Source organism: Anopheles stephensi, chromosome 2 (assembly GCF_013141755.1).
Source record: "Anopheles stephensi strain Indian chromosome 2, UCI_ANSTEP_V1.0, whole genome shotgun sequence".
NCBI classification, from domain to species: Eukaryota; Metazoa; Arthropoda; class Insecta; order Diptera; family Culicidae; genus Anopheles; species Anopheles stephensi.
In genome coordinates, this window is record NC_050202.1 from 78,976,788 (window position 1) to 79,004,187 (window position 27,400).

General features: G+C 46.1%; 1 protein-coding gene across 2 annotated transcripts; it reads right to left on the minus strand.

Annotated features, from left to right (window-relative positions):
- Window positions 1–139: 139 nt before the first annotated feature.
- On the minus strand, window positions 140–26,895 carry LOC118505400 (fibroblast growth factor receptor homolog 1-like). Of its 2 annotated transcripts, none has more exons than XM_036041133.1 (11): window positions 25,968–26,895; window positions 18,012–18,421; window positions 7,400–7,526; window positions 3,907–4,970; window positions 3,106–3,281; window positions 2,492–2,872; window positions 2,179–2,419; window positions 1,804–2,099; window positions 1,526–1,719; window positions 1,312–1,452; window positions 140–1,222 (listed from the first exon to the last, which is right to left on the minus strand). In XM_036041133.1, the coding sequence occupies exons 2-11, from the start codon at window positions 18,160–18,162 to the stop codon at window positions 949–951; spliced, it is 3,045 nt and encodes a 1,014-aa protein (XP_035897026.1). In that variant the 5' UTR covers window positions 18,163–18,421; window positions 25,968–26,895; the 3' UTR covers window positions 140–948. The 2 variants fall into 2 exon arrangements, with proteins under 2 accessions (XP_035897026.1, XP_035897025.1); XM_036041132.1 differs by lacking the exon at window positions 3,106–3,281 and adding an exon at window positions 3,548–3,729.
- Window positions 26,896–27,400: the final 505 nt, after the last annotated feature.

Genomic DNA, 27,400 nt, shown 5'->3' on the forward strand with positions numbered 1-27,400 from the left:
TTTTCTAGCTAGCCAGTCCAGCGTATAGAGAAACGGACGCGATAGGATTTTATACTCAATAGCTTGTCCAATAACTACCAACGCTACCACTGGACTAACAGACCGCCGATAAAAGCAATAAACAGCCATACGCGTTTCATTCTGTATCGTTTTCTTTTTACTCTTTATTTGATAGTTTCGATTTTTACAATTGTGGTTCGGTTTTGGTTTTTTTCATCTTCTCATTTACAACCTATGTACAATAATACTCGTTGATCCTGTTTCCAAGCTCCCTACTCTTACGTATGCGAATGACCTCCATGGGGTGTCCTCTAAAACTGACCTATACCGCCTATATTACTCTACATCTTTGCTTCCATGAAAAGTAAAACTTTCCCGAAGAAATAACCCGATTTTTCGTAAACAACATATGCTCCATCTTTGCTACATTATTTACTTTTTTTTAGACTTAACATACTTTCGTTATGATAACATCTAATGCATTATTACTAAACTCGGATTGGGATTGCTTTGGCGTTCCGATAACGACCCGAAATACAATCTTCGACATCAAATGAGTTACAACGTAAATGGCCTCAACGTGGTCATGGTACTGGTACTACATAATAAGATTTGGATGTGCTGCTCGAAAGGATCCGCAGTTATTGACTAGTTTTCCCTCCTTAGTTTGTTTTAGCTAACGGCTAACTTGTCCTTAATTACATCAAATAAATACAGTCTTGTTCCAATTTAACATCTATAAGCATATGACACGTGCATTGCCAGCATTGCCATATTGCTGGCGATCCCGTGGCTTGTTGGTGAAATTCATCTCCAAAAGCCCGAGACCATCGACTCGCGTGATACACAAACGCAATCTCACATTCAGCATAAATATTCTCCTATGGGATTGTACATAACGAGACACATCCTGAAGAACACTTTTCCCGCTTCTCCATGGCACAATGGTTAGTAGATGCAGTCGTTGTTGTAGCTTCTATTAAATCGATACATGTGCACACGTTCGTGTTCAGTCCCCGTTGGATCGTCGACGCAATCTTCTTCGTCCTCTTCGTCGTCGCTGTCGTCACTGGATGGCGGTGTTTCCAGCTGCGGTAGTCCCAGGTCCAAGTATTCTTCGTTGGACGTGATGCTCACAAGCCGATCCAAGTGTTGTACGATTTCACTGAACGTGGGTCGCTCTTCCGGTCGGTAGTGCCAACACTCTCGCATGAAAAGATATCTTAGGAAAAACAAAAACAGGACACGGAACCATTGATTAATACCATGGCCGGTTAAACAATTTGCTCGGACAAGGGAACGCTAACTTACATTTCGATTGAACACAGGGGCGGTTTCTCCATTCGTTTGCCCTTTTTCAAGTGTTCCAACAAGTTGTCCCACGTTGGTATCGAAGGGTAGGGATTACCTCCCAGTGTCATAATTTCCCACAAAAGAACGCCAAAAGACCACCTAAAATTAGATGAAATAAAAACGAAATCGATAAGATTCAACTACGCCAAATGTACGCAGAATAAGTGCTTACACATCGCTTTGTGAATCGTAGAACTTTTCTTCGAGAGATTCCGGAGCCATCCATCGGATCGGTAGCTTGCCCGTGGTCGTCTTTCGATAATACTCCTGATCGTGGATGTCCCTGGCTAATCCAAAGTCGGCTATCTTCATCACGTAGTTATCGCTCACCAGAATATTTCGTGCCGCTAAATCTCGATGAATACACTACATTTACGTAAAACGAGTAAAATAAATAAATTAAACGATTAAATAAAAGATTAAAGATTTATTTCTTTTTGTTAGACCTACCCTTCTCGATGCCAAATGTTCCATGCCACGTGCTATTTGATACGCGAACGATATAAGCTCCTTCTGCGTGAGAATTTTCTTCTCCTTCTCGTTGGTTGCCTCGTAGTTCGAGCCGAAGCGATGACTTCGCAAAAAGTTCTTCAGATTGCCATGCGGCGCATACTCCACAATCACGTACAGCGGTCCATCCTTGCAGCAGCAGCCCAGCAGGTTGATGATATTCACGTGCTTTCCAATCATCTTCATCACCTCCATTTCACACACGAGATCCTTCACATCGGCATCCGTGTGTCCCTCTGCAAACAAGATAACCGATACATTTCGGTTACGTCAAGCCATCCGCTTCGCTTCCGCAGTGTATTAACTCATCCTTACCCTTCAGCATCTTCACCGCAACCACGGTCGATGGATGACCTTTGACCAGTCCGTGTGCTTCAGCCATGACAACCTTGCCGAACATTCCCTCGCCGAGACTTTTGCCCAGCTGTAGCTTGTTCCGAGGAAATTCCCAATTCAAATCGATCGGAAACTCGTACTCCGAGATCATGGTAGGATCACAGTTTCCGCTTTGCACCAGCGTCGAACGTTGCTTTTCGATGCGAACAATCGGCATTTGCTATGGAACGGAAAAGGAAGCCTTTATCAGGAATCCTGAAGCAACAGTCTCACCTTCTCTACCGCTTCTTACCAATGCCTCTGACATGCCCGGTATGCTGCCCTCGACGACCGGCTGCTTCAACACGATCACCTTCTTCGTCCACTGGTTAACATGCTCCATGGCACGATGTTTCATCTTTTCGCGCTTCAACTTCTTGCAAACGATGATCACGACGGCGGCTAGTACCACGAAACAGACGCACAGGAAGAACGTCATGCCCATGATAAGCGTCGAGTGAGTTCGGACGGGATGTGCCGTCGGTGTATCGTCGGGCGGCAGTTCGTCCAACACCTGCAGATACGCACTTTCGAACGATGCGCCAAGACTGTTGGCCGCAATACAGGTGTACCAGCCCTCGTCTGCGTGGGTTACGTTTTCCAGCGTCAACACTTCGGGATTGTCCGGATCACGCTGATTGTGGGGAAAAATTGTAGTTGTTTTAATCGTACTGCAAACGACTTGCTTCCCACCAACAAACTACACACACACACGATAGATTAGCTTCTGTTAATAGGTGTACATTAAGGTGGTTAGTTACCCAAACTTACTTAAATATGTCAGTTAATGACGATGGTTAATGACGTTTAGTGCGGTGTTAGCAATCAGACATGCTCGCTTGCGATCTTATACGCTTAAACCATCACCTTATTAGTTTTTGTAATATCGTCGCAATTCACTTCGCAGAGACCCTTGTATTTGACCCACTCGACGTGTTTCGTGAGATCGCTCAGCACCTTACACTCCATCGTGACATTCCCACCGACAACGATCGTCACGTTTGACAGTGCTTTCGTTATGATAGGTTTATGGTTGACACGATCTGTAATTTGAGGGAAAGGAATAGTTTTTGTGTTACCGCTACCAGATCTAAAGTACCCTTGTATCACACCCTTACACGCGCAATGAGAGTAACCCGTCACCTTCTTAATACGACCTTCACCAGCAGAATTTACGAAATGTACAACCAACAGTAAAGACAAACCCTCTCAAACCAGAAACAGAAAAGCGTTCGTAATGTAACCCAATGTACCGAAGTTGGACAAACTAAATCTACCATCCACCAAATCCAGTGTAACGCATCGGTACCTCCAGCTTGGTAACGTTCTCCGGCACAGTAAAATTGTCCACATCCTGAATACGAAGCTTCATCCACTCAATGTGAGGCTCGAGATCGGACAGAGTCGGACAGCGAAAGATGGCGGTGCTGTTTACCAGAGCGGTCACGTTCTTTGGACGTTCGGTAAAGTGGGGACGTGATGGAAAGCGATCTGTTGAGTGGCGTACCCCACCCAGGTGAGGAAAGAATGGTGAGTAAAACCATACACGCTTGAAGCTCGCTAATGCCCGGGTACGGAAAATGCGTTTCCCTTAGATTGTACATTTTCCCCGCCAAACAGCAAACGATTCTGTGTACTGCAAGACGACACGTAACCGGACACACTTACCTTTCACTTCGAGTTTGGTAGAAAAGTGAACACATCCCACCCGGTTGCAAACGGTGCAGGTGTAGTTGCCCGAGTCCTGTGGCACCAGGTCCTCCAGTACGATTGCCCAGTTCACCTTCTTCACCTGTCCCATGGTGCGTTCGATTTCGCGGCCATCCTTCGTCCAGGTGATGTTTGGCTTTGGGTAACCGTCGGCTGGACACCGCAGTCGCACCATATTGCCCGACGGCTTCGATACGATCTTGGGCATGTGTTCCTTCTTCATGAACTCCGGCAAACGGTCGGGTGGGGGAGTGCCGGATCCGTTCACTGCACCGGCACCGTCCTCCGTAGTGTCGACACCTTGCCCACCGGTTCCGCCGGTCGGCCCATCTCCATCATCCTCCTCATCTTCCTCGTCCTCCACGTCCTCGTCGAGTGGTTGGTGCATTCGGTGTTCGTTCGCGACAGGATAGTAACGCACCATTACCGTATCCTGGGCCGGTCCCAAACGGCCCTCACCCTGAAGCTGTGAATGACTTTCCATGGTGTTGTGCTGAATGTAAGCGGGCTCAAGCTCTCCCGATTCTACCACCTCCAGCTCGGTCGTGGAATTCACACACCCGTGCACATTACACGCTACGCACACGTATGTTCCGGCGTCCGTCGGTAGCAGCGGCTTAAACACTACCGTCGATTTGTACGAATTGTCACGATACTCTTGGCCATCCTTTTGCCAGCTGATGTGCGGTTTCGGCTCACCGATCGCATCACACCTCAACCGATACTCTTTGCCCACCTCACGAACCACCGCACTGGGATGGGATTCGTCCCGCGTGTCGAGGATTCGCGGAGGACCTTCCTTCAGCTCGTTGTCCAATATCTCGAGAGGCTTAACGGCGCCGGATCCTGACGATGCAGCACGCAAGCTTTTGCGCTCTAGGTTTGCTATCCCGGCACCGTCGCTCTGGTACTGGTCCGTTTCCTGGCTGAACACGGACAACGTTAGGTTGGACCATTCGTTAAACTCGGAGCCGCATGAATAGTAACCGGCATCGGTTTTGCGCACGTGCTCAAAACGAAGCCTGTTGAAGGGAGGAAAGAAAAAATAAAATGGTGAGAAGGCTAATCGAAATCGAAATTCCTAAGTAGAGTACACAGCTGGAACAGATAACGACAAAATTGCTGTGTTTATTTTGGAGTTAAACAGTTCTTTAGTACACTGCGTACCCATCAATATCACCTTTACTGCCGCTTGATGGTTGGACCACACTCGGAAATAAATTCTGAGTACTTACTGTACCTCCTCAAAAGTCTCTTCCTAGCCTATCGCTCCACAGTCAGAGGGTGGTCCGATAGAAGTCCACAAAGGTATGGCAATAAATCCATCAACCACCGAATCCCATCACATTAACCCATACGAAGCAACAGCAAGACTACTTCCAAACCGAGGACCCATGTCTATCAACTGATAGCATCTCTCTAGTCCCAAAGCGAGTCTCGAGCGTTAAGCTACAACGTGTCATAAATTGCATTATATTCCAAGGCAGTAGATTTACGGTTTACCAGTTAATTCAAGTGGCAATCGATTGACTAAACTCGCGGAAGGCCTAAAATGACTTCTTGCAGTGTTTAACCGTTTCCAATCATTCGTTCGTCAATCGACACGAGGGTAACGTACGACATAACCACTGTGTGGCACGTGGTCGATCGATCGACCCGGGCGCGAAGGAAAACTCCGCTCTTCCAAGATTTGTTTATTTTTCAGCTATCTAATAAAGATTTGTCGAGCGTTGGAGATCTTCGTTTACTCACAGGCATGCAGCGGGAGGAGTAGAAACTCGACTTTTCTTTTGGAGATTATTCCATTCCCTGCTGTTTGCTGTGTACGGCAACGCAAGGAAAATAATTGAACTTTACGGTTTTTTTTTTTCAATAACTTCATTTCCACGCTCCCCCCCATTCGTTCGTTGCCGGTAAAACAGCTCAAGGGTAGGATAATGTTCTATCTACATTCTTTGCGAACAAGCGATCGAGCAGATGTTGCATCAAGCTCTCTCTCTCCCCACGGGTTGTTGGTGCACCCAAGCACAATCCGGCCCCTTTCGTTGCCTGATGGAATAAAATGCAGTAGTTGTCGGTGCAGCACGCGTGCACTATATCGTGCGCTTAGGAAAGGGGTTGCGGGAACGCATGTTTGTAAACATTGGAAAATTAAAATAAAAAGATGCTGAAACTCATAATTTTTCTACACCTCCACTGTTTTACAGGGAGTATTTTTAGCCTCCAACATTGGACAATGTTCTCCAAACCGTCCCAAGGACGATGGCGGCTGAAAGAGTAAGTGGAAAATTGAAGCCAGTCTCACACGCACATCCAATGTCCGATTGTGACGCGTTAGCCTTCACCATCGTCGAACTGGTGAAGGAAAACAGTTCAGTTCCTTGTTTAACCGTGCGGACTGAATCACTGCCAGTCTGTACAACTGTACCGAATGCAGTTACAGGGTAATGGCTGTCGCGGAAGACGCTAGTAATTGCTCTTAATGGATTACAAATTGATGTACCCGGCCCCTGACGGTCCAGCCCGATGGAATTGCCGGCGGGGAAAAAGATTGATCGCATGCAACGTCGATCGAAGAAAGTAAACGTTTGGCAGGGGAACGAAGCATTTGACCACTGTTGGCAAGTTCGCTCGCGAGGAACGTCCTTTAAGAATTTCTATTTCATTTGATCCATCGCAGCACCCATCAAGCACTGTTTTTAATGTGCCACACATTGGAGCTTAATGCAGTACCTGAACGAACCAGCAGACCAATAGCGCACCACGACACGGCCACTCGGCTGCAATGGATTAGTCTAACAGTCTTTCTTCGCCCTGCCCAAGATAGTCTGCGCCGTCTTCTGACAGTCATCACACTGACCGCAGAACAGTAATAGAATGCAGTGAATTCAGGGAACTCATCACTACTTCTGCCTTCCTTCCTAAATGCTATGGACTGTTTCATCACTGCCCGTAACGGGTCGGTTTCTCTCTGGCGGGCCATCATGGAGGATACTGCCAAATTTCAAAAAACCATTGCGTTTGTGTTTATTTTAAGTTGCTCAATGAAATTTCAAACACACACACACACACAAATGTTCCATGTGCGCTGGTCGGTTGGTAGCAGTTCCGTTGCGGCGTTCCCCTAAACACAAGACGGAAAGACCCCACCTTTCCAACCGGACGCCCATGCGCCCCGGTGAAAGGTAAACAGTTTTAAACCAACTCCAAACCGCCATCTGGTGATTTTTCGTCCGGGTTTCCACGAATGCTAGAGACAGGCGGCTAGCAACGAAATTTTCCTCCTGAAGAAAGTAAGTGTAATTCCGTTTATCACAGTGTGCAGTGATCTTTTCCTAACTTAGCATGTGCTCATTCGCAGCATTTCTGAATTTTTTTAAGTCTCGTGCAAGGAAAAAAGATTGATCGTCTGTCGTGAATATAAATGATCTTGAGGAAAATGTGTACTTACGATTTCGAACGCTTATGATCCACCGCGATCAGTTTGCCGTTCCTGTACCACGTGGGACTGTCGAAATTGCACTTGATGATCAACTTCGTGTAGAGTGGGACCGTTTCCTTCACGAGCTTTTTATTGCCTGAAAAAAAAACCAAGAATCGCCGAAGCGGATATTTATGGCTGGGGTTCTAGCAATTGATTTTATTAGCAAAGTGTTGAAATCGGACCGTGCAACCAGTCGAAACGAAGCACGAGGAACAATGTTACGCGCATCGCAAAGTTAAATTTAAAGGTTTTGTTTGTAACACATTTCTCAACGAGCAGCAAGACATCGACAGATGCTGCTCGCACCGGGGGTGTCCGCTAAAATGTATGAAATAGAGAAGAAACCTCGCGTCAGACGAAATTAAGTTCACAGAGCTGTGCTCCTGCCGAAGCTTAGGATCCGACGATCCAGGCTCGGGCGGATCGGAGAGCTCTGCTAACCACAACCTGCGCGCATCGGATATCACAGCGTGTAGAAGGGGGGAGGAGAGAGCTAGCTAGTTTGCACATGTTTCCGTTTTGATTATTTTCGGGACCCGAAACCCTTTCGCTGCACGGTTCCGGCACTGGGCAATGCTCATCGCTTTTGCGGGGCGGGTTGAGCAGTTTTCAGTTTCGCTACCGGAACGAGCCAACTCACAGCTTCTGCTTCTTCTTGAGACGCTCCAGAGGCCACAGCGATGTATGGTAACATTTGACGGCTTCTATCGGGTTTCGGGAAACAGATGCGGAACAAAATTGCCACCAGTACCAGTTCTAAGCCCATTCGGTGGAGTTTTCGATTCCCTTACCACTGGGTATCCTTGACTTTGAGTTTTTTCTTTCTCTCCGCATCGAGGGAGGGTTCTAAATCTAGCGAAAGATGTTTATTGCTTTACTCAGATTTCCCCAATCGAATATAGCTAACATCTGTAAATGGTAGGTGAATTCTGAGTACACAATACAATACGCCATGCAATAGTTGATACAATTCCGATGATTTTTACGCGTTTATGATGTTAATTAATCCGCTGCAAACGGCAAAACCGTGGGCTTTAATTAGTGACATGTGCATCAAGGCGCGATCGTTCCTCGCTGCGGAACGCACGTGCGCAGATGAAGCTGACACGCGTGATGAGCGACACCGCTTCCTGACGGCTGGCTGTCAACGGTTCTGTCACTGAAGCAGATCCACACAAGCACTACGAATGCTTTCAACCCGTTCGAGCGCTCGTACGATACCAATAATTCACAGGTCAATGTGATGCTACCACGATCAACACGACTCCAATTATGCACGAGAATCAACCTCACAGACCTGTGTACGGTTTGCACGTTCCAACCATCCTGTGAACACGACGTCAAGTCTCCGAAAGCGTTTTAACTGAAACATATTTTTTTGATATAAATTTTGCTTATAATTTAAGCTCTTTTATGCATAATTTTTTGTGACAATTCGTTTTCTAGACACCATGCAGTCTGCACCATAAGCATGTAGGTTTGAAAGGTGTGATGTCTGGCTGGCAGGCTAACATATCCCCAACCATAAGGATTATACGACGAACCTCCTGTCTGGTTGACGCCCGACGGTGAAACTACACATGGTTCACCTTTCGAGTGTTCCGAGAGTTCGCTTGCCGATCGGCAGACAGTGACAACGTCGCCACGATCAAAGTAATGACCTTCGTGTGAACGATCGGAAAAATAAGATGCTCAAAGCGAACCCGATGCGCTACTCCAACCCGAAACTCTTGAACCACTCGAAAATAAAATATTAATAATAGCCAACCGTACCGGTAACGGCGTGGTCTGTGTTCGAATGGTGCATAAAGTATTGCCCGCTTCGGAACTGCCGATCACCTAGCATTCGTCTAACAGCGAACAAGTGCACCAGACAGATACGCGTCGCAAACGGTTGGAACAGCTCCAACTTCTTGGGCTAATTGATGTCTGTACGGTTGTGTCCAGAGGCGGGAGCGTTTCTAGAGAAGGTCGGGCAGATGAATGTTCGCAACGAACGTCGCTGTTAGTTGCTGGGAATGCTATTCCAGCTAGTTCCGGTTGGTTCTCCCTACCACACAATACTACAAAAGAGTTGAGACGGTATTTCTTATGCAACTATGTATCCTCAGCTCTTCACAGCAAAGCCCGTGTATTGGAAGATCGAGATGCACATTGATGCGTATTTCACTCCAATGCGTTCCATCTGGCGCACAGATGCTTCGATTCGATCAATAGCGCTGCTGCTGTAACCGAACGTTTGGAATGTAATGCCCACTGGGTATGGCTCTGCTGCTGCTGCTGCTGCTGTTTCTGCTTGGTCATTCATCTTTTTCGCGAGGCATCCAATTGCTGGAACGAAGCATTTGCATTGTAGCGTTTAATTAATGATATATACCGCAACTGCGAAAGGTTGCTGCACCTGTTCTATTTTCGTGCCGTGCGTTTCGTTGCCTTTGGCCTCGAGCGCAGCGCTACATTAGCCATCGTAATGCATCTGCGAGCGGTGGAGTTTATTTTAGTTGACGCAAATTTCACTTTCATTCATAACTTCTCGTTTGCCCGTCGCATGTATTTTGCAGTCATTCATGGTATATGCGTTCGAGGGAGTTGGAACCGCACACTTCGGTTTGGTGACAGCGTGGAGTCACCCGTACGCTTGGTTCGAACTTGGCCCGGGGGCTACTATGCGAACGAAGAGCATAGTGCTAAAAGACGCACGAATGGACCCGGGCTTAGAGTAAGACAGACGGAAATGAGCTTCAATTACTATCATCTTCTTTATTCGCCAACCTTGCCTTACGTGCGGCTGGCCGGGCGGATTCTTGCTGCAGAAGCTGCACGAGTGGACAGATAGGAAGGATTTCAATGTATTTCGCTCCCCAAATCACGCTATCGTTCATGCACGGAATGTTCCATGGCGTGGATCACACGCACGCGGCCTGGCCGGTTTTAGCGGACATGTTGCTGCCGGTGTTGCATCGAGCATGGTAGCGAATTAAATAATTTATGGCAGTGCTAAATTTGTCCACGCATCTCGTTGCTTGACGTGCGCGGGGCCTTGCGTGGCATTGCGTTCCTTAATCTAAATCTCGGTTCATGGATCTTGCTGGAGCTAAGGAACGGAAAGGTTAGCCGGTTGTTGGGGATGTTAAACGTTTCCCAACCGACACCGCTCACCGTTCGTTCTCATCCTTGTGCAACGTTCGGTTTGATTGTTTATGCGGAAACTTATCGGTAAACGTACTTCAAAGTGAACATAAACACCGGACAAACAGTATTACGGGGGCCGCCCAGGATTCGATGAAACGGTTTCACAAACCCGTCTACATACCGACACCAACGGTAACTGCTATTCCGGTGCTTGAAGGAAGCTGGACTTCCTACCTTCTCAAGGAAGTAAGCCACAAACATACAATGTAGATTCGGTAAATATTATACAGTGTTAGGCAGGCTGTAGTAGTGTTCTATTAACTACTAAACTCTCATTTGATAAGTATGTGAATAGAAAAATCTATTACTGTTCTAGAAATTTACTAAGCTATAACCATCTTGGATCGGCGTTAAATGAAAAGCGTAATTGATAACTGCACCATGATTGCCCTCTTGATTGCAATGAGTGGCCCTGATACTAAGTGATCGTTTTCATTGACTTAAGTATTCGATAATGGCCAATTATTATTTCTGATTTTAATTTATGAGGAACGTAATACTTCTTCTTCTTCTTCCTTGGCACTACAACCTCGAGAGGTCTCGACCTGCCATTTTTGGCTTTCTGTGACTTAATTTTACCCGTAAAGTAGTCAGCCCGACGTACGGGGAGTCTGTCTGGAAAGGATTTGAGCACCGGCCCTGCCGTGTGCCGGCCCTGCATCGGCCACCGGACCACCCCAACGTACTACTAGCATTTACTAAATGAATGGACGATACTTTAAAAGTACAGTGATAATCAGACGAACTTTATTTCTAATTCCGTGTTCAAACAAGCATCGAATTTCTAATTAGCCATTTACTCAATTACGTCAATACTTAGTGATTGTATGTTCCTTCCACAAAATGCCTTACTACACCCTGTTGGCCCTTCGAAGCCCTTTCCATGTACGGATGGTAAGTAACCTTGGTTCATGATGATAGTTTCAAGGTATATGGAATGACTCCCTCCACAAGCGGTTGACGATGGCCGTTAAGCTACATCACTCACCGGAAGCTTCATCCGCGGACCGTGCGAGAATCGGGCAGCCCTGCGTTCAAAATTGGCCGTGCTGCGTCAATTCCTATTGCTCATGCAGCTCACAAGAAGCACAAAAACGTGGCGGCACGTTGTGGCATATCCTCTCCCGCTGTTATTGCAACGAAACACGACCATCATCATCGCCATGATCATCGTCGTAGTCGTTATCATCGGTGTCGGTGCGCTATTTTCGACACCTTCCCATAAACCAAGGTAAATAAACATTCCAGCGCGTGGTTTCACCCAGTGCCCAAAGTGCCAATGTAAACAGACACTGCACAAAACACTTGGTAGATCGGTAAATCGTTCGTATATCGATTTTTCAGCGTAATCTATTGGCACTAATTTTGTATAAGCTTGCGTTACTTCGAGCGGGGCGGTAGGCGGTTATGTGGCGACGAATTTTGGGAGGTGGTGGTATAGGTTGGGCATCAGGTTCTTACGGAGGACGTACTGTTACTAAGCACTAGCTAGTCGCTCGTTGCAGGTGTTCACAGTACACGCTTAATAGTCGTACCCAGTATGGCGGTTGGATGCGATTAATATTCTGCAGCCGTACAATTTTTGCACACTATTGACGTATCGTTGTGATCGATTTTTTGCGTTTGTAGCTTTGGTTTTCAGCAATGGAAGATGACATAAAAAATGTAGCAAAGCTTCTTCACATACTAAGCACACCAACAAACTGTCCAAAGCAGACGCTCATTAATCAGGATAAATATTTTTAAGCATAATCCCAAATTACTTCATCTTGGGGCAATCTCTCGTTAGTATGTTGCAAGTCTCAAACGGTATACCGCCGTCAAAGGGATTGCTTCGTTCCTTCCCAACCTTTGCTGTAATAGCCTTCCTTAACACTAATTTCACTTTACACGCTGCTCATGCGACGACAGCTCAAATGACAGCTAGCCGGACACTAGACATCGTGGCTGCTTCGCTTACAGTTCGCGGTCACCGGCCTGGAGTAACATTTTGGGCGGTTTCAACTCCATCCTACGTTTGCACCCAGCTTCCCTGCATGCTGAATGTCATGTTGTGCTAGACACACACACACACGCTCTCTCTCTTCGAACTTTCCTTTCCTTCGGGGCACTGATTGGAGGACGGCTGGTGAGATTTATATGCCATCTAAATGACACTTTGCCCGCGACGCTGGGCCTCCCCGTGGCGGGCTAATTATCTGACGACAAACATATCATTGGGTTAATTATTTTAAATGATTCAAGCCCCTTTTTTGCGCACTCACAAAAAAAAGACAACTTCGGCAAATGGTTCCCTTTTTGGCTGTGAAAGATGGGCGGTGTAGATTAGGCACGCTAGGAGAAAAGTAAAATACCACATGAAACGGCCCACCACTAGCGGATTTGTTTTTATTCGGTAAGGGTCAATTTGGGTTGCACTGTGGATTATTTTGGAAGAAAAAAAACCGCAACACGCACCGCAAGAATGTTAGGGATGATACATTCCGGCCTTTTTCAATTCAACGACAGTAACCGTTAATTTGAAAAAAAATGTCTGCAAATCGAATGTTTCAACAATGTGCTGGATAAAATTCCAACCACGTACTGACCTGCTCTGTTTCGAGCTATGACGCGAGTACCCAAACGATCGAGATTCATTTGTAACGTTGCGCCTTTGGAATGCGCACGCGATTATCTTGATGTGGAGAACAATGCGGTGTTGTTTTCTGACGTTTGCCAGCCAGGCACGAAAGGTACGACCACGGGACGGTCGACATTAATTGCGAACGTCTGTGTTTTTAGGTAACCTTGATAATATTTTAACATGAAAATTGGTACACATAACCTGTAAGTTTGTAAAAAAACCCTAAACTAAAGCAAAATAAAAAAAGTGTCGATGAATAACCGCATCACATCCCACGTGATCGTACTTTAGCAGGAATAGCAAACATTCGCACCGTTTGCCCAACGCCGTGTGTCTGGTTTTTTGACGAATCAATCAAGAACAGCTTGGAATCTGTTTCTTCTCCTGTCAATCGTCACCCATCTAATCGCGTGGATCTTTCCAAACCGTCTCGCCTCACCAGACGCCAGGAGTTGGTTGGCGCCATCTTGGTTGGCTGGTAGTCATCTTCCTGCGGCGGTCCTGCTTGCAATCTTTTCTCCATATCCACAGTGCGCATCGGGTGCGTAATTCCTTTCTTCCAAGAAATTCAACACAACCAACGAGAGATCCCATCAGCATCGCTGTCTCTGCGCACTGGCATTGGCAGCGACTGGAACAAGCCGCGAATGTTTAACCAGCAGCGTGTTGCTGAGATTTGACAGTATCATCTCGCTCGTGCAATCGCTCGCTTGCCACTGTGTGAGTCAGAATTGGCAGGAACGTAGCAACAGAGCCATAAAATTATATACCCGAAAAAAACATCCCTTCAAGCGCACCCTCACACACCGAGCATCCACAACCGGGACGACATTGTAGGATATGATTGTGGCTGTCTGGCAAGTTCAGCCAGCATAGTTCCTTCTCTGTTTTGTTTGGCCTGACCCTGTGCGTTGAATAGCGCACCGAAATTTGTGAAACCATTTCAAACCACCAGAGGAGGGATGAGAGTTGCTTGCCTTCTCCTACTTGCGACTCACTGGCAACGTGATCCTTCTGGCATCCAAAACGCCACAACCAAAGGCCGGTCGGAAACGGTGAGTCTAGGGCAAAGATCGCATCTAATAAAGTGATGCGATCGTATAAACAAATCATAAAGCGAACGATGTAAACATCGAGTTAACAAATGCAATAAAAACCCACCCCAAAAGAGATAGTCTGCCACCAGGGGCGTGCAAAACAGAGTCCCTTGCAGTACCGAGGACAGCAAACAGAAGCGAAACGTCTTGGCAGTGCCAGGAAATGGATGTCGTCCGGACGGGCACAGAATGTGGCGGTAACGAAGGTACGGTAACGGTGGCAGCTAAATGGACCATTCAAAAGCGTCAGTTTAATGGGAGGGAAATTACAGTGCTGTGTGCCGGCAAGTGAATGCGCAGATCATGCGGGATGGCGCTGGCGTTCAATTAATCCCCAATACTTGCCCGGGTTGCCAGCGCTCATCGTTCACTACCGAGCGATCAATCGAGGAAGCAACATCTCGGAGGAAGCTACAAAGGCTCTTTACTGATAGGAAACGACAGTAATATGCAAACGTTTTCCCATGCCTTTATGAGCATCGTAGTAACCCAATGGATATTATGCGCCCGATAGTCGTAGATCAGTATGCATGGGTGGTCCAGTCGGATGCGTCACTGCTTCCAAGTACACGAATCAGCCACTTAGCGAGCCCCGGCGAAGATGCAGTTTCGCAGGTCAAGGAACTGTAGCCGCGCCTAGTATTATCGCAGCTGCTTTCGATCGACGCTCAATGCAAATCGGTTTACGCGACACATCCACAGATGATGGGAAGGACTCGGCCCAACTGCAGAAAAAGCAAGACACAACAACAATTTCGATGGGAAGCAAAAGATGATTCGATCCGATCTTATTGGACGCGCACCCAACTTCGTCAACGTTTTGCTGCTTGACGATGGCCTTACACGGGTTGGGGTTCCTTCTTAACTCGCGATCTCGTTTAATTTTTGTCATTTTATTATTTCCTGTCTTCCTGACTACATCAGTAGCTGCGCGTGACAAACTGGTCGGAGAGCAGAGTAATTTATGATCTCTATTATACGCGCCAGACGTAGTATGCTAGTCGGGTGCGCTTGCTCATACAGTATGCTGCTATGCGCTGGCGTCACCCAGACTTCAGGACACAAGACGCCAGCATATGCAACTCAACTTCGAGGGTGCTGTCCCGAGAGTGATCTTAAAGTGCGTCTAGAGTGAAGAACGAAAAAAAAAAACACACACACCAACTTTGAGTTCGTCAGGTCGATTTGGGGGTAACACAATCCCTGCCAGCGTGTGCCAGAACAGGAAGGCAAGGTCTCTCCGCTGAGAGACACAGCCTCAAATCGGCAACAAAATATCGTTTTTCACATTCTGAAAAATGATGGCAAAAAATAAAGTCCCATAATGGGACACATTGTCGGGATACCGCGACCTAACGTTGGTGTGTGTGTGCTTGAAGGTTTCATAAGAAAACAAAGAGTCTTTAAATTATCGCATCCAGGGCTTGCCTTAAAGGAATCGAAGCTAGTCGACATGACCTTCGAGAACACCCCGTCCCGGTCACGAGGGTATGGTGCTGCGGTACGGGGGAGAGCGATGCAGATTCGTCACCGATTTCGGGGCAATTTATAAGGGCTGTCTGATAAGGGTTCGGCACGGCCGCTTCCTACCACGCCTGTTTGCAATTAAATGTTGGGACAATCTGCGGCTAGCTTAGAACGCTGCTTGCCATCTGAGGCACGGATTTCTTTCCCTTGTGTTGGTGTGTTGAGAAGACTCAGGCCGAGTGCAGAACAGACTTCATACTACGATCCATCATCTGCATCATGAGCGGTTTGCGACAAAAAAAATAAAGCCATGATCCGTTTAGTGCCTCTTCGTTAGACAGTTCGATGCGGGTCAAACCCCGTCCCCAAAAATGACCAAATCTCGAAAAAGTCAACAAACTCACACTGGTTGTGTGTTCGACCAGCACGTTAGTGAATGGAAACGAACCCCCAAGCGCAAATGGTTTAATGTTGCTGATATTATGTTTGTTTTTATAGCGTTTGTTTTTTGTTGTTAGCGAAGAGTTATTATTGTGAGAGCACAAAATTCAGTGGAAAAGCAGCAAAAATTAAAGGCGAGTGTCTTACGTCAAGCGATTAAAAATCGAAATCGTGGGTCTGTGTGTGATTGCAGCTACGGAAACTGATCCCGCATGCAGGCAAGCATTCCGAATATAGCCCTGGACTAGACCAACTGATGGCAAAAGGTCGTCCAGGGGTCAAAATAGAGCGGGAACGAGCTAAATTAAAAGATTCATTTTTGCATGAGCGCAGAGACGAGCTTCCTAATTGCATTTCTCGCCTGGGAGCAACGTCATCGGGGCATATTGAAAGAAATAATTAAAAGCAATTGCTAGCAAATAAAATAGCGCTTAATGAAGGTGCTTATCATGCGCAGGGAACAATTCCGCTCTAATTGAATACAACAATTCGTGAATGGATTTATTTAGTAGACGATATGTCGTATCGTTTGTTTGTAATTTTAAGTTGTTCCTTAAAAAAATGTTGCTAGTGAGTTGGAGATTGAGTAATGTTTCGGGTTTTTAGTTGAAAGAATGGAAATGATGAACAAAATACTGTTATAAACTCGATGGATTATTTAAAGTTTATTGACGTTCATACATAAATTTAACGCTACGCGTATTCATTTCAAAACCTACGAGCATTGTTTACAATTTTCACACGATCCGGAATGCTTTAAATAACTCATGCGCTCGCATGTTTCCAAAAACAATACCGTAATGAATTGTAAACTGTACGACCCCGTAAGTCAAAGCGAAGGGTAAATTTAAGCATATGAAAAACTTCATGAAGTGCTACTCCAATGAAAATCGATTGCTGAATGAACAGTGTTGCTTTTACTAAAGGATGCAGTGCCAGAAAGTCGTGGTTTATTGTTATAAACAATAGTGGTACGTGAATGAAAAGCCGGTGGATGACTGAAGAGAAAAGCTAGCAGCAGTAGCTACATTTGATTCCTTAGTACGTGCAAAATGGGTACAATTTTTCGCTTGAGTTGCTACGTAAACGGACCATAGTTTAGTGGAAACAATGCCACAAACTGCCCTTGCTCCTGAAGGAATTCATTTTTTTCCCCGCTTCCTCCCCATTTGCAAACCAATATCGCAAACCAGAAAACAAAGTATCGAATTTCCCGTGCAATGGACCGCCAGATGCGGGGAAAAGCCGATTTCGCTTAAGCAAACACAGCACCCGTTCAAGTGCCCCCTTTCAGTGGTGAAAATCGTTAGGAAAATTCTGAACTATTCGTTCAAACGCCGTGTGATGGAATGTGACACGCTTTCGTCCGCCTTCCTGTTCAACGCTTCAGTTTGGGTTTGCCTGTCTCTCAGCAAGTTTCCCTTTGCAGCGACAGACGGAAGTAGCACCCACCGCGTCACACTCAAACCGTTCGAAACGTGGGGAAAAAATGGTCAAACACGAAGGAACTACCAACCGAACCTCAAGTGGAATGTGTCAAATGCTAAACGGGAAAATAATTATAAGCATTTGGTGCTTCGGGAAGGTGACGCGCTTAGTGGTGTGCACAAAAACACAAAACTAATGAGCCGGTTGGCAGCGTAATGGCGCCGAAAAGTGAAACAAAATGACAAAAATCGATAACGCTGGGGGAGCGTTATTAAAATGGTCGGAGAAAATATTCCCATTAATCAATACGGCACGATAAATCATCACTTACCTAAATTGATCCGAATCGTGTCCGGGTCGGATTGTGATAGTTTGTACGTCAAGCTTGGGGCAATACACAGTCCAATCAGGATAGCTAGAATATAGCTCCAGCGTTCACCGCTCGGCGCCATGTTTGTTGACAACTTCTTTTTCAAATACATTACACAACAATACACCACATACACACAATTTCAATTTCACAACCACTGGCTTTCTTCTGTAAGCTTGTAGCACTCGCACTACACTACTAGTCCTTCTTTGCTTTCACGCGATCGTCGATCGTTCACCACGCGTTTCGATGACGCACGTTTTCACACATTCATCCACCTTGAACCTGGTCGTAAGCTGCATGGTCGTTTCGTGAGTAGAGGATGGGTACGCACGGTTGTACTTAGTCGCTGTAACATTGTAGGATGCGCTCTGCAAAACAAGGGATATAAAATATAAATATTTAATGGCAATTTTGTCAAGGATTCTAGTGTGTTTGTGTAAATGCAGTATGGAATGCGTTACGTTAATCTCTCCGCCATTCCTATGCACGTGTTAGCGAAGCGCTTGGCAATCGTTTTTCCCGCGAAAACCGCGATATACTCGCGTATGCGTCCCGATTAGGAGTCTCGCGCATGGTGGATGTCCACAAAGACAGCACAACAGTTTTATTATCTTTACATCCGCTGTGTTGAGCGCTTTGGTGCACATGTGCTTTGGTGTGCCAGTGGTCTTTTTTTTATTGCGTATGCCAGACAAATTGTTATCTTATTTACTATCACCCCGTTGCAGGATGCTCGGTGCATTGAACATAACCGTCAGCTCATCCCAACAATCGAACCAAGGACGGACGCTCTGATCAAAGACATAAACACACACACACACACATGTGAGTGAAACCCAAACAACCGGCCAATCCAGCTTTCGTGGAGGTTTATAGACTTAGGTTAGATTCTGATATAGGATCAAACTTCGTTTTGTTCCATCATGAACGCTTCAACGCATAGCGCAGCAAAACCGGGCAAAACCAATCTTCAAGGAAATACGAGCAGGATATATACATGTCGGAGGATGGGATGGGCTGAAAGTTTATGAACTGTAACGATGCCGAAAAAGGGCGCCGAATGTTGTTTTTGTTCCAAAATCTGGCTCTTTGCTGCTCTATAAGTTAAACAAGTCGGAGATGGCAAAAAAAGGATTACCGGCCCGGCGGTTTGACGGTTAATGTGTATTCCAGCGAACGAAAGGCGGGACTGTACGTCTAAAAGCAAGTCTAACGGTGATTTGATTTAAATCTGGTTCCAATCTCCTGATGGTATTAGAAACAAACGCTGTACACTTTTGTATATAGTTTTTCATTTTTAAACTTAAATAAGCATGCTACATTGGGGATTAGAATCCTTAGAGTTATGGTTGAAAAAACGTATGTTTTCTTGCAATCGGTATTCATTGAGGTATTGGCTTTTCTCCATACGCTCGTTAGAAAAAATTTAGTTAAAAATTAGCCTTCCAGCTCTATCTCTCATCATTAACCCCTTCTCACTGCAATTGTCAGCGAAGTGCACCACTCTCAAGAGTTTGCTTTGTACGGTAAGGGTCTCTAAACGCACTTCATTAGCACACATGGCACCAGCCACTCGAGTGGAAGATGTCACAGGACACGGCCATAAGCTTCACAGGGTCACCAACGAAAAAAAAGAAAGACATGACAATAAAGAATTTCCCATCCCACAGGGGTTGTTTTTCGGTATACTTGTACCTTACCCAAAAACCAGAACCCTCTAGTGAGCAGGGTAAAGGGCATTTAAAATGCAAAGTAGGCCATCCAGTGCCGTTGGACGATCGGTTGGAAAAATGCAACTGCACATCGGTAATTATCCATCCACATCCACACACACCGAGACCGACCGGGGTTTTTGGTGCAGTCCCGAAAATGGGACATGGAAAACTGGCCGAAAATGAATGGCGTCCATGTGTGGTGGCTGCTGCTGCTCATCCTTGTTTTCTTTCCGAACGCTCGAAACCCGAGGACAGTAATTGTGGCGGACGTAAATAACGCCAAACGCCCAACACGGCTGCCGTCTGCCATCTCACTCCGATTGCCATTAGAAGGCGTACGCCTGCTGGCCGTTGGTTTTGTCCATGCAAATAAGGTCCTCTTCAGTTTGCGGGTCGTCACTGTGCTGCTTGTTTGGGCGACGGAAAGACGACGTCCGATGCGGAAAAACGGACACGATTGTCCTGTCACAAGGGCTGCCTTTCTTCTTTCGCTCTAACGATGCATTTCTGTAGCATATTATGCCAAATTCATTATGAGGTGTTTTGTATTTGTTTCGGAGAACCTCTTCTTCGATTTAAGATGCAGCTGGTGAATCTACGCACACCGTAAATTATTCAACACCATTATCTGCCTCGTACCAACTCGCTGGGATGAATGGAAATATCAAACAGCTCAAGTAAAAACCAGCGTCATACTGAGTGATGGCAATGGCCATATCCAGCAGTAAACCCGTACAAAGCGGGAAATTGTTTTATGCCACGAAATTTAGCACACGAACTCACTCCCGAATGCTCAGTTTTTTTCTGATTTTTCTCCATTACTGACACAGAGTTGCAGAAGCGTTTTGGACACGTCCGTTCAAATAAGACTTATTATATTGAACCTCGTTGCCTTGCCACCATCTAGAAATGTAATTCCATCACGCACGTTCCAAAATTTGGACAACCAGCGTGGACACACCAAACTTTAAGGCTTGCGGGTTTTGCTTCGTCTCGAGTACAAACGTTCCGATTGTAGTATGTTCGCTCCGATCGGCTCCAAGATCCAAAGCTTTAACAAAAAAACTCTCCGCAACAGCCTGTTGCTTTATCATACTCAATTTACAAAGTAATATCTTGGCCAACTAGGCTCCGTATTTTTGTTTTCGTTGCTGTGCTTCTTAAGGTTGCCAGTTTTGCTCAGTTTTGAACAATCAAATTTATGCTGGACACGCAGCGGACACTCAGGCAGGGACGGGCCTGTATCATTTGACATTATTTTCGACAACCTCAATTGTGGTGGTGATGGAGAGGAGAAGTTTTTTTCTGTTTTGTTTTTATTAAGTGTGCTCAGTGTGAGGTAAATGATGGTCTCGCGTAACGAATGCCCGGGGACCATGGTTGCAACAGCCCGTACCGAAAAAAAAGTTAAACCCAACGCCGCACTCAATCAGCTCTCGTTTCGGAACATCTTAATTCGAGCTAAAGGTTCAAATTGTGCCTCGGCCCGATCAACGGGTGACCGGGGAGATGCACGGTGTCGTTTAGAAGGAACCCAGCCATCCCGTGCACCCCTTCACGTGGGGGATTAGGCGACCCGATGGCTGGCCTGAAAGGGTGCCCCTTTTCGGTGGTCTGCGCGCTGGTATCAGTATCCGACAGGGCGTGAAGCAGTCTCACCAGGGTTGAAGATTTGATTTAATTCAATTGACGGATTCTTCCCGCCGGTTTGCGGTTAGATACGGTCGTCCGGGTTTGACACACGCTGACCGGCGTTTATCGCGGTTCATCTTTTGATGATCTCTCTGGGGCCGAAGGGAAAACCCCCGGTAATTTGATTTATAACATAATTACACCAACCAGCGATTTGTTACGCCCGTACAGTGCCGGAGGTCGTGAGATATTCCGGTAAACAGTGAATCAGTTTTGCCATGGGTAAGCACGGCTTTGTAAACACAACTTCGAAAGCGATGAAGTAAAAGTTAAAATTTTTAATATGAAATTTCACAATCCTACGTGAGCATTTGCTGTTGAATGCATTTTGTCGCAATGGTGTTAGCAATTTGTCCACCCGTGTCAACTACTGTCCGCCTGCGCAGAATTCTTCACCGTACCGCATAACCTTGTCCGGCGTACGGTCTCTAAAGCCCACTAGTCCGATGCACTTGCATCGTGTTGTTTGTGAAAGAAGTAGCAAATGCAACGAAATAAAAAAACATAAGTATGCACGCGCCACTCGCTCTCTCGCTCTCTATCTCTCACTCAGATGCATTTCTGCAAAAGCGCATGCATCGTCACCTCTGCGGGTGGATCGGCTTTTCCATGTCAGTTTGCGCGGCACTTGACAGGTCCATCTGCCCGTCGTACATCTTGCGAGCGTGCGTCGCCTCGATGGAGTCTACCGCCGTTATTATGGTTGGGATTACTGCAGCCGCTTAAAACTGGAGGTGCTGTCGCATAAATTACACTTCGAACCGCAACGTTCGATTGGCAGGGACAGCGGGCCACCACCACAGACCGATGCACACGCGCCCTTTTTGTCATTTTGCGCAACACAATACCAACGGGCCCGTGGTACACCGAAACGGTTTGCGATGTTTTGATAGCAATAGGGCAATGTCATCAACCACAGCGTTCGACATGGTTGTGAGGGCACGTGCTAGCGTTAAAGACTTATAGTCTGGTAGCTGAGAAAAAGCCGATTCTGGAGCGTACCACGTCTTGATAACTGGCAACGTTTTCATCGCGCATAGATTGAACTCATCCCGGAACGGAAATCGTCGCTGCTTGTCGCTGTTGCCGTGCCGGTACACTGGTTTGTTGCTACCTGAAACGTACGACCGTACGGCGGAAAACCAGACGGAGGACATCAAGGATTCTAATTGTGTACTATTAGCGATGATGATCAGGCATCCAGACACACATCCGGGCACGCATGTCAAACCTTACACTCTTTCGGCCACTTGAGCGTCAAATCGGCCGCCCCGATAGCTTCTCTTGAGTTAAAGTTTCGAGATGATATCCCGCCAAGCAGCCGGGAATGCTTGTGGAAGTCCTCTTCCATTAGGCACGCAACATAGCCGCGGGCCAGGAAAGCGACGCAGCGCAAAAGAGAGCCTCAAGGGCTCGTGACAAGGATTTTGATTAGAAGCTTCAGCTCTCGAAATCAATTTCCAGAAAACGCCGTACGCGTAGTGAGCCGCGCGGGGCAAGAAACATTCAAGATGCGTTACCCCGTTTGCGACCGGTAGCTATTGAATACGAAATTAATCAACCACCGTCGCGCTGCTCCTTTAATGTACACCGATCCGGAGGAGTTTGGTGGCTTCCCGAGCCGTACGCGTGCGTGCCTTCGTGCTGTGACTCCTTTCGAGCGTTTTGGGTATGGTCATGAATTAATGAAACACCACTGAAGGTATCGCTGTGTGCACGATTAGATCTGGTGCCCGGTCGCTCTACACCGTGCGAGAAGCCATGATCGATGTTGGCTGATTTGTTGCGCGCGGGTGTTTCGACGAGGCGTAAAAGTGAAACACAGTCGTCTGATTGTTTAGGGTGGTTAGGGTTTTGCGGTGCTACCTACTTAACCAAAGGCTAGACGGTGGCACCTCGATTATGAGGTTAGTACGAGCTAGAATCTGGGTTAGACGAACGTGACATGTTAATTATGGAATGCGATGATGATATTGCGTTGCGGTGTGCGATTAGAAATTTTTGATAATATTGCAACGAATGGACTATGACAATGTTTGGAACATCGTAGGCAAAATCTCCATTACTGTATTTCGAGTTTGCAACATACTAACGCATAGAATTCATTAAGCAATAATTGCTACGCAATAGCAATCGTGTTAGAGCTTCTTCTCAACCAAAAAGGAATCACTCGAATTAGCTTAAACTGCGGAAAACCCCCTTCCTTAAGCGGCTCGTAATTTACTACTTCACTTTGCCTGTCGGCGTATCATAACCTTCCGCTATGCACATTTCATACATTTCGTGTTTTGTTCGCCAAAATTGAAACTGACTTAAGGTTATCCCTCTTAAATCGTACCGCTCGCGCATTTTACAGCTGTAAACGTCCACTTAATGCGGTCTATAACTCTGCCGCCGTTTTACGTGTGACAGATAGCGCACAGAAAAAAAAATCGGAAGCTTGAAACACACACACACACACACATAAACACACACAAACACAACCAAAAAATCTCCGCTAATTAATTACCGAAATTAAACTTAATCCTTAAGGTACATTTCTCACCCACCGTGCAGTTAGTGGTCGCGAAAATCGGTCGCGCATTTTCGAACGCGCCACGAGAGATTTGAAAACACACACACACACAAACACAGAAGCAGGGCGTGCATAGAAAACAGCACCACCAACAACGGAAAAAGTTTATCACTCCAAACCTGTAAACAACGTACCGTTTAGTTGTAGAAAGATGAAAAATGGCTACCGGGCACTGCGGTGTTTAACACCCGAATCAGCGACCCATCCGAAGCGGATGCTGCAGAACGATGTCCCGACCCTCAAGCAGTTCATTTATTTCGTACAATTCATGTTTACAAAAAAACGCGAGTAGCCAAAACATGGGCCCATGTAGATGTTACATTCGCCCTGCCGTTACTTCTCGGCACGTCGATGTTCACTTCAACCCAGCCATCAGTCTTGCGGTGTGATGCTCGCCATCACGACAATGCTCGCGAAGGGTGGGTCCAGGGCGTCCTGGGATTAGCTCGGTGCATACTGTTTGGCCCATGAAATATGAACTCACTAACGGTTGAGACAGTGTTTGGCGTTTGGACAAGGGGGAATAAAAAGCATGAGAGATGGAAACAAAACCGACTCGTTAGCCATGGGCGACATGCTCAGTGCCAGTAGGGGTATAGAGATGCAAGGTGCACTAAAAGTAGAGCAAAACGGTGTTGTGACCGCAATTTCGGGGACCGCGGACCGACCTGCAACCGTGACGAGCGATGCTACAGCTTGAACATTAGAGGACGTCGCAGTAAATCAAGCGTCCGGGCAATCGGGACAGTACAATAAATCAAATCCTTACAATCCTGGTGATTGCATACCAAACAGCGTTTTGCTACCAGATTCTTGATTTATTTTTTGTTGTTGGTTGGCACCTCCTTCCGAAACCACACACCGATCGCGTCACGGCGATCGAGCGTCGTTAATCCTCGGGATGTGGATAGCAAAATAAAAAAGGCAAACGTATCGAAAAATAGAAAACTCGATGCACCTTGCCCTGGACGGGGTCTTGGGGGTCTTCTAGAATGTCTGTTAGACGAATTGAGGGAGACAAGCGTGTTTTTTCCCCATTTACATTCAACAGACCCAAAACAGTGTTCACCTTACCTCTGACCCATCGACAAAATGCTATAAATATTGATGTTTACTCCCCTCGCACAGGTTTGCCCCGGGTCCGCCCCACAAACCCCATCCGGACGACCTCACAAACGGTGATGGAACCCCGTTGAGTGAGTTGCCCCCGAAACATGCTCGAAATTGGCAAAATGGATAAAGGAAACATTTCCGCGGGGCGCTACAAACACACGTACCGGGAGCCAAACACGCGCATGGGGAGTTTTCGCCGAGATTCTCAACCCACCGATCGAGTGCTGGTGTGAAGATCGAGGTGAAGATCAACAACTGCGTGTTGATGTGTATTTCTCTGGGGATTTTTTAGTTTTTATTTGCTGTTATGTGTTACCGATCGGCAGGGTTTTTTTTGCGTGTCCCCTTCTTTTTTTTTTGCTCAGGCGTGTTGAAACCGCGTTCCCTTCTTAACAGCGTTAACTTAACACGAACCCCGCGATCCTTACGGTTGTGCTATGATGGGAAAGCGATCGCTATTTTTAAATAGCGTACCGTCAAACGATCGATTAATTCGTTCAACATCGAGCGCTTTATAGTGTGTGGTGGCAGACCGTGGCGGCCGATGCGCCAGGTACTTGATTGTTCCCAAATCGAACCCGATGGCGAAGGACAACGTGAATAGCGAATCGGAAAAGCGAACGTGGCAAAGCACACAACCGTTACCGATTCGAATACTTTGTGTGATGACAGTTTTATTCCCATTGCTAGCTTTCAAAAAGTTGAGTAATACAATTAAACTGTTTTTTTCTTTCTTTTCCTTGAATTTTCGATCAATTCAATTTATCTGTCAATTTTAATTTTTTTTTACCCTGACATCCTTTGATCATTGCTTTTTACCTTCATTGATCATTGTGTGTTGACAGCTTCCCACTGCGATCGAGTTTGCGTAATCCAATTTGTCCACAGTGGCTTTGAGTTTTCCGCTGGCTTTAAACGGTGTTTTTTTTTTCACCCTTAATTCTTCTTTCGTGCAGTCTCCGTTTGTGGCACACACACACTCGAACACTTGATCAGCGTACCTTTTGCGGTTCGCAATGATATCGAACACTTCAAATTGCAAGGACAAATATCGCAGATCGAATGTCAATCGATCCGATACTATTCCGACTGTGTTTTGTTTTCCTTTTTTCTTCTTTCGGTTCGGTTCGTTTTCCTTTTTTGTTGCTGACTATTTTCTGTTTTTTTGCACTTTATTCTTGCACTTTCCGTTTGTCACTTTCACAACACTAGCATTCAACACTGCTCGTTCACGTTTATTCTCACTCCAATTTTATGCCATAAGTTTTGATTTCGAATATTTTTAAGTTATTTTTCTCAAGATCAACCACATCACACACTGCATTACAGAAACACTGCTGTACTTTGAATGGTGAGTGTGGTTTGCATTTTTCCACAACTTCTTCTTCCGAAATGCTTTGCTTCCTTTTTTTTCTCTTGTTTGCTTCTCCGTCTGCTGCGTCTCCTTGCTGGACGGTTTATCTTCACTGCCTGCCAAAAACGCAACACATGGAGTTTCACATTTCACATATGGAAAGTGCACCTTTTACCAAGCGGACGACAGGCAAGCGAGCACGATACACCGCACCACATGCACACTGCACTCGTCGCAACGAAACTATTCGACCGTCGGAGTTGTACACAGCCCGGACAGGCATACGCACGCGCGGTTGCTGTGGAAAATCTTTCCCCACGGAGCAGGGCTACAGAGGAAACTTATCCGCGTGCGTCTTCACGATCAGACAGTCAGTAACGGACTGAGAAAATATGTTTCGATGCTGTGCGGTTTTCCCGTAGCGTGGTACGCATACTTGCATGCTCAGCACACGACGGGCCGCTGTTGGGTGTTTGCGTAAGTTACGGTTGGAAATTTGTTACGTTGTGTGTCATGCAATGTAAACACATTTTTAGACACTTCCCACGTGAATGAAAAACACATTTTTCGGAATTTTTATAAACAGCTCTAAATTTTGTACAAATGTAAAATTGATTTAATTATACATTTAGAACTAAAATACGATTTTTTAGGATATTAGCGAGGTATAAAAGTTCTGCTTAGGTTTTTGTGTGAACTGAAACGCATTGTAAATGCAAAGCAAACCGACATGATTTTCTGATTCACCCAACAAAAGACACTCTCTAACCCGCGTGCTCTCAAAGATCGTAAGGATGCATGGTGAGAAAGAGAGCTTATTTTTATGCTTCTCACAACGACTTAATCCCCTTTCTCATCTGCTTTTATTCACTTCTCACTACGTCTTTTTCACCTCACT

What these genes read in the sequence shown, in the direction of transcription:
- LOC118505400 (XM_036041132.1), bottom strand. Translation starts at nt 18,162, where the DNA reads ATGTATTTGAAAAAGAAGTTGTCAACAAACATGGCGCCGAGCGGTGAA. An exon ending in CACGATTCGGATCAATTTAG is followed by an intron (nt 7,527 to 18,011) that starts GTAAGTGATGAT and finishes TTTTTTTTTCAG; the next exon opens with GCAATAAAAAGCTCGTGAAG. An exon ending in CGGGCATGTCAGAGGCATTG is followed by an intron (nt 2,420 to 2,491) that starts GTAAGAAGCGGT and finishes TCCGTTCCATAG; the next exon opens with CAAATGCCGATTGTTCGCAT.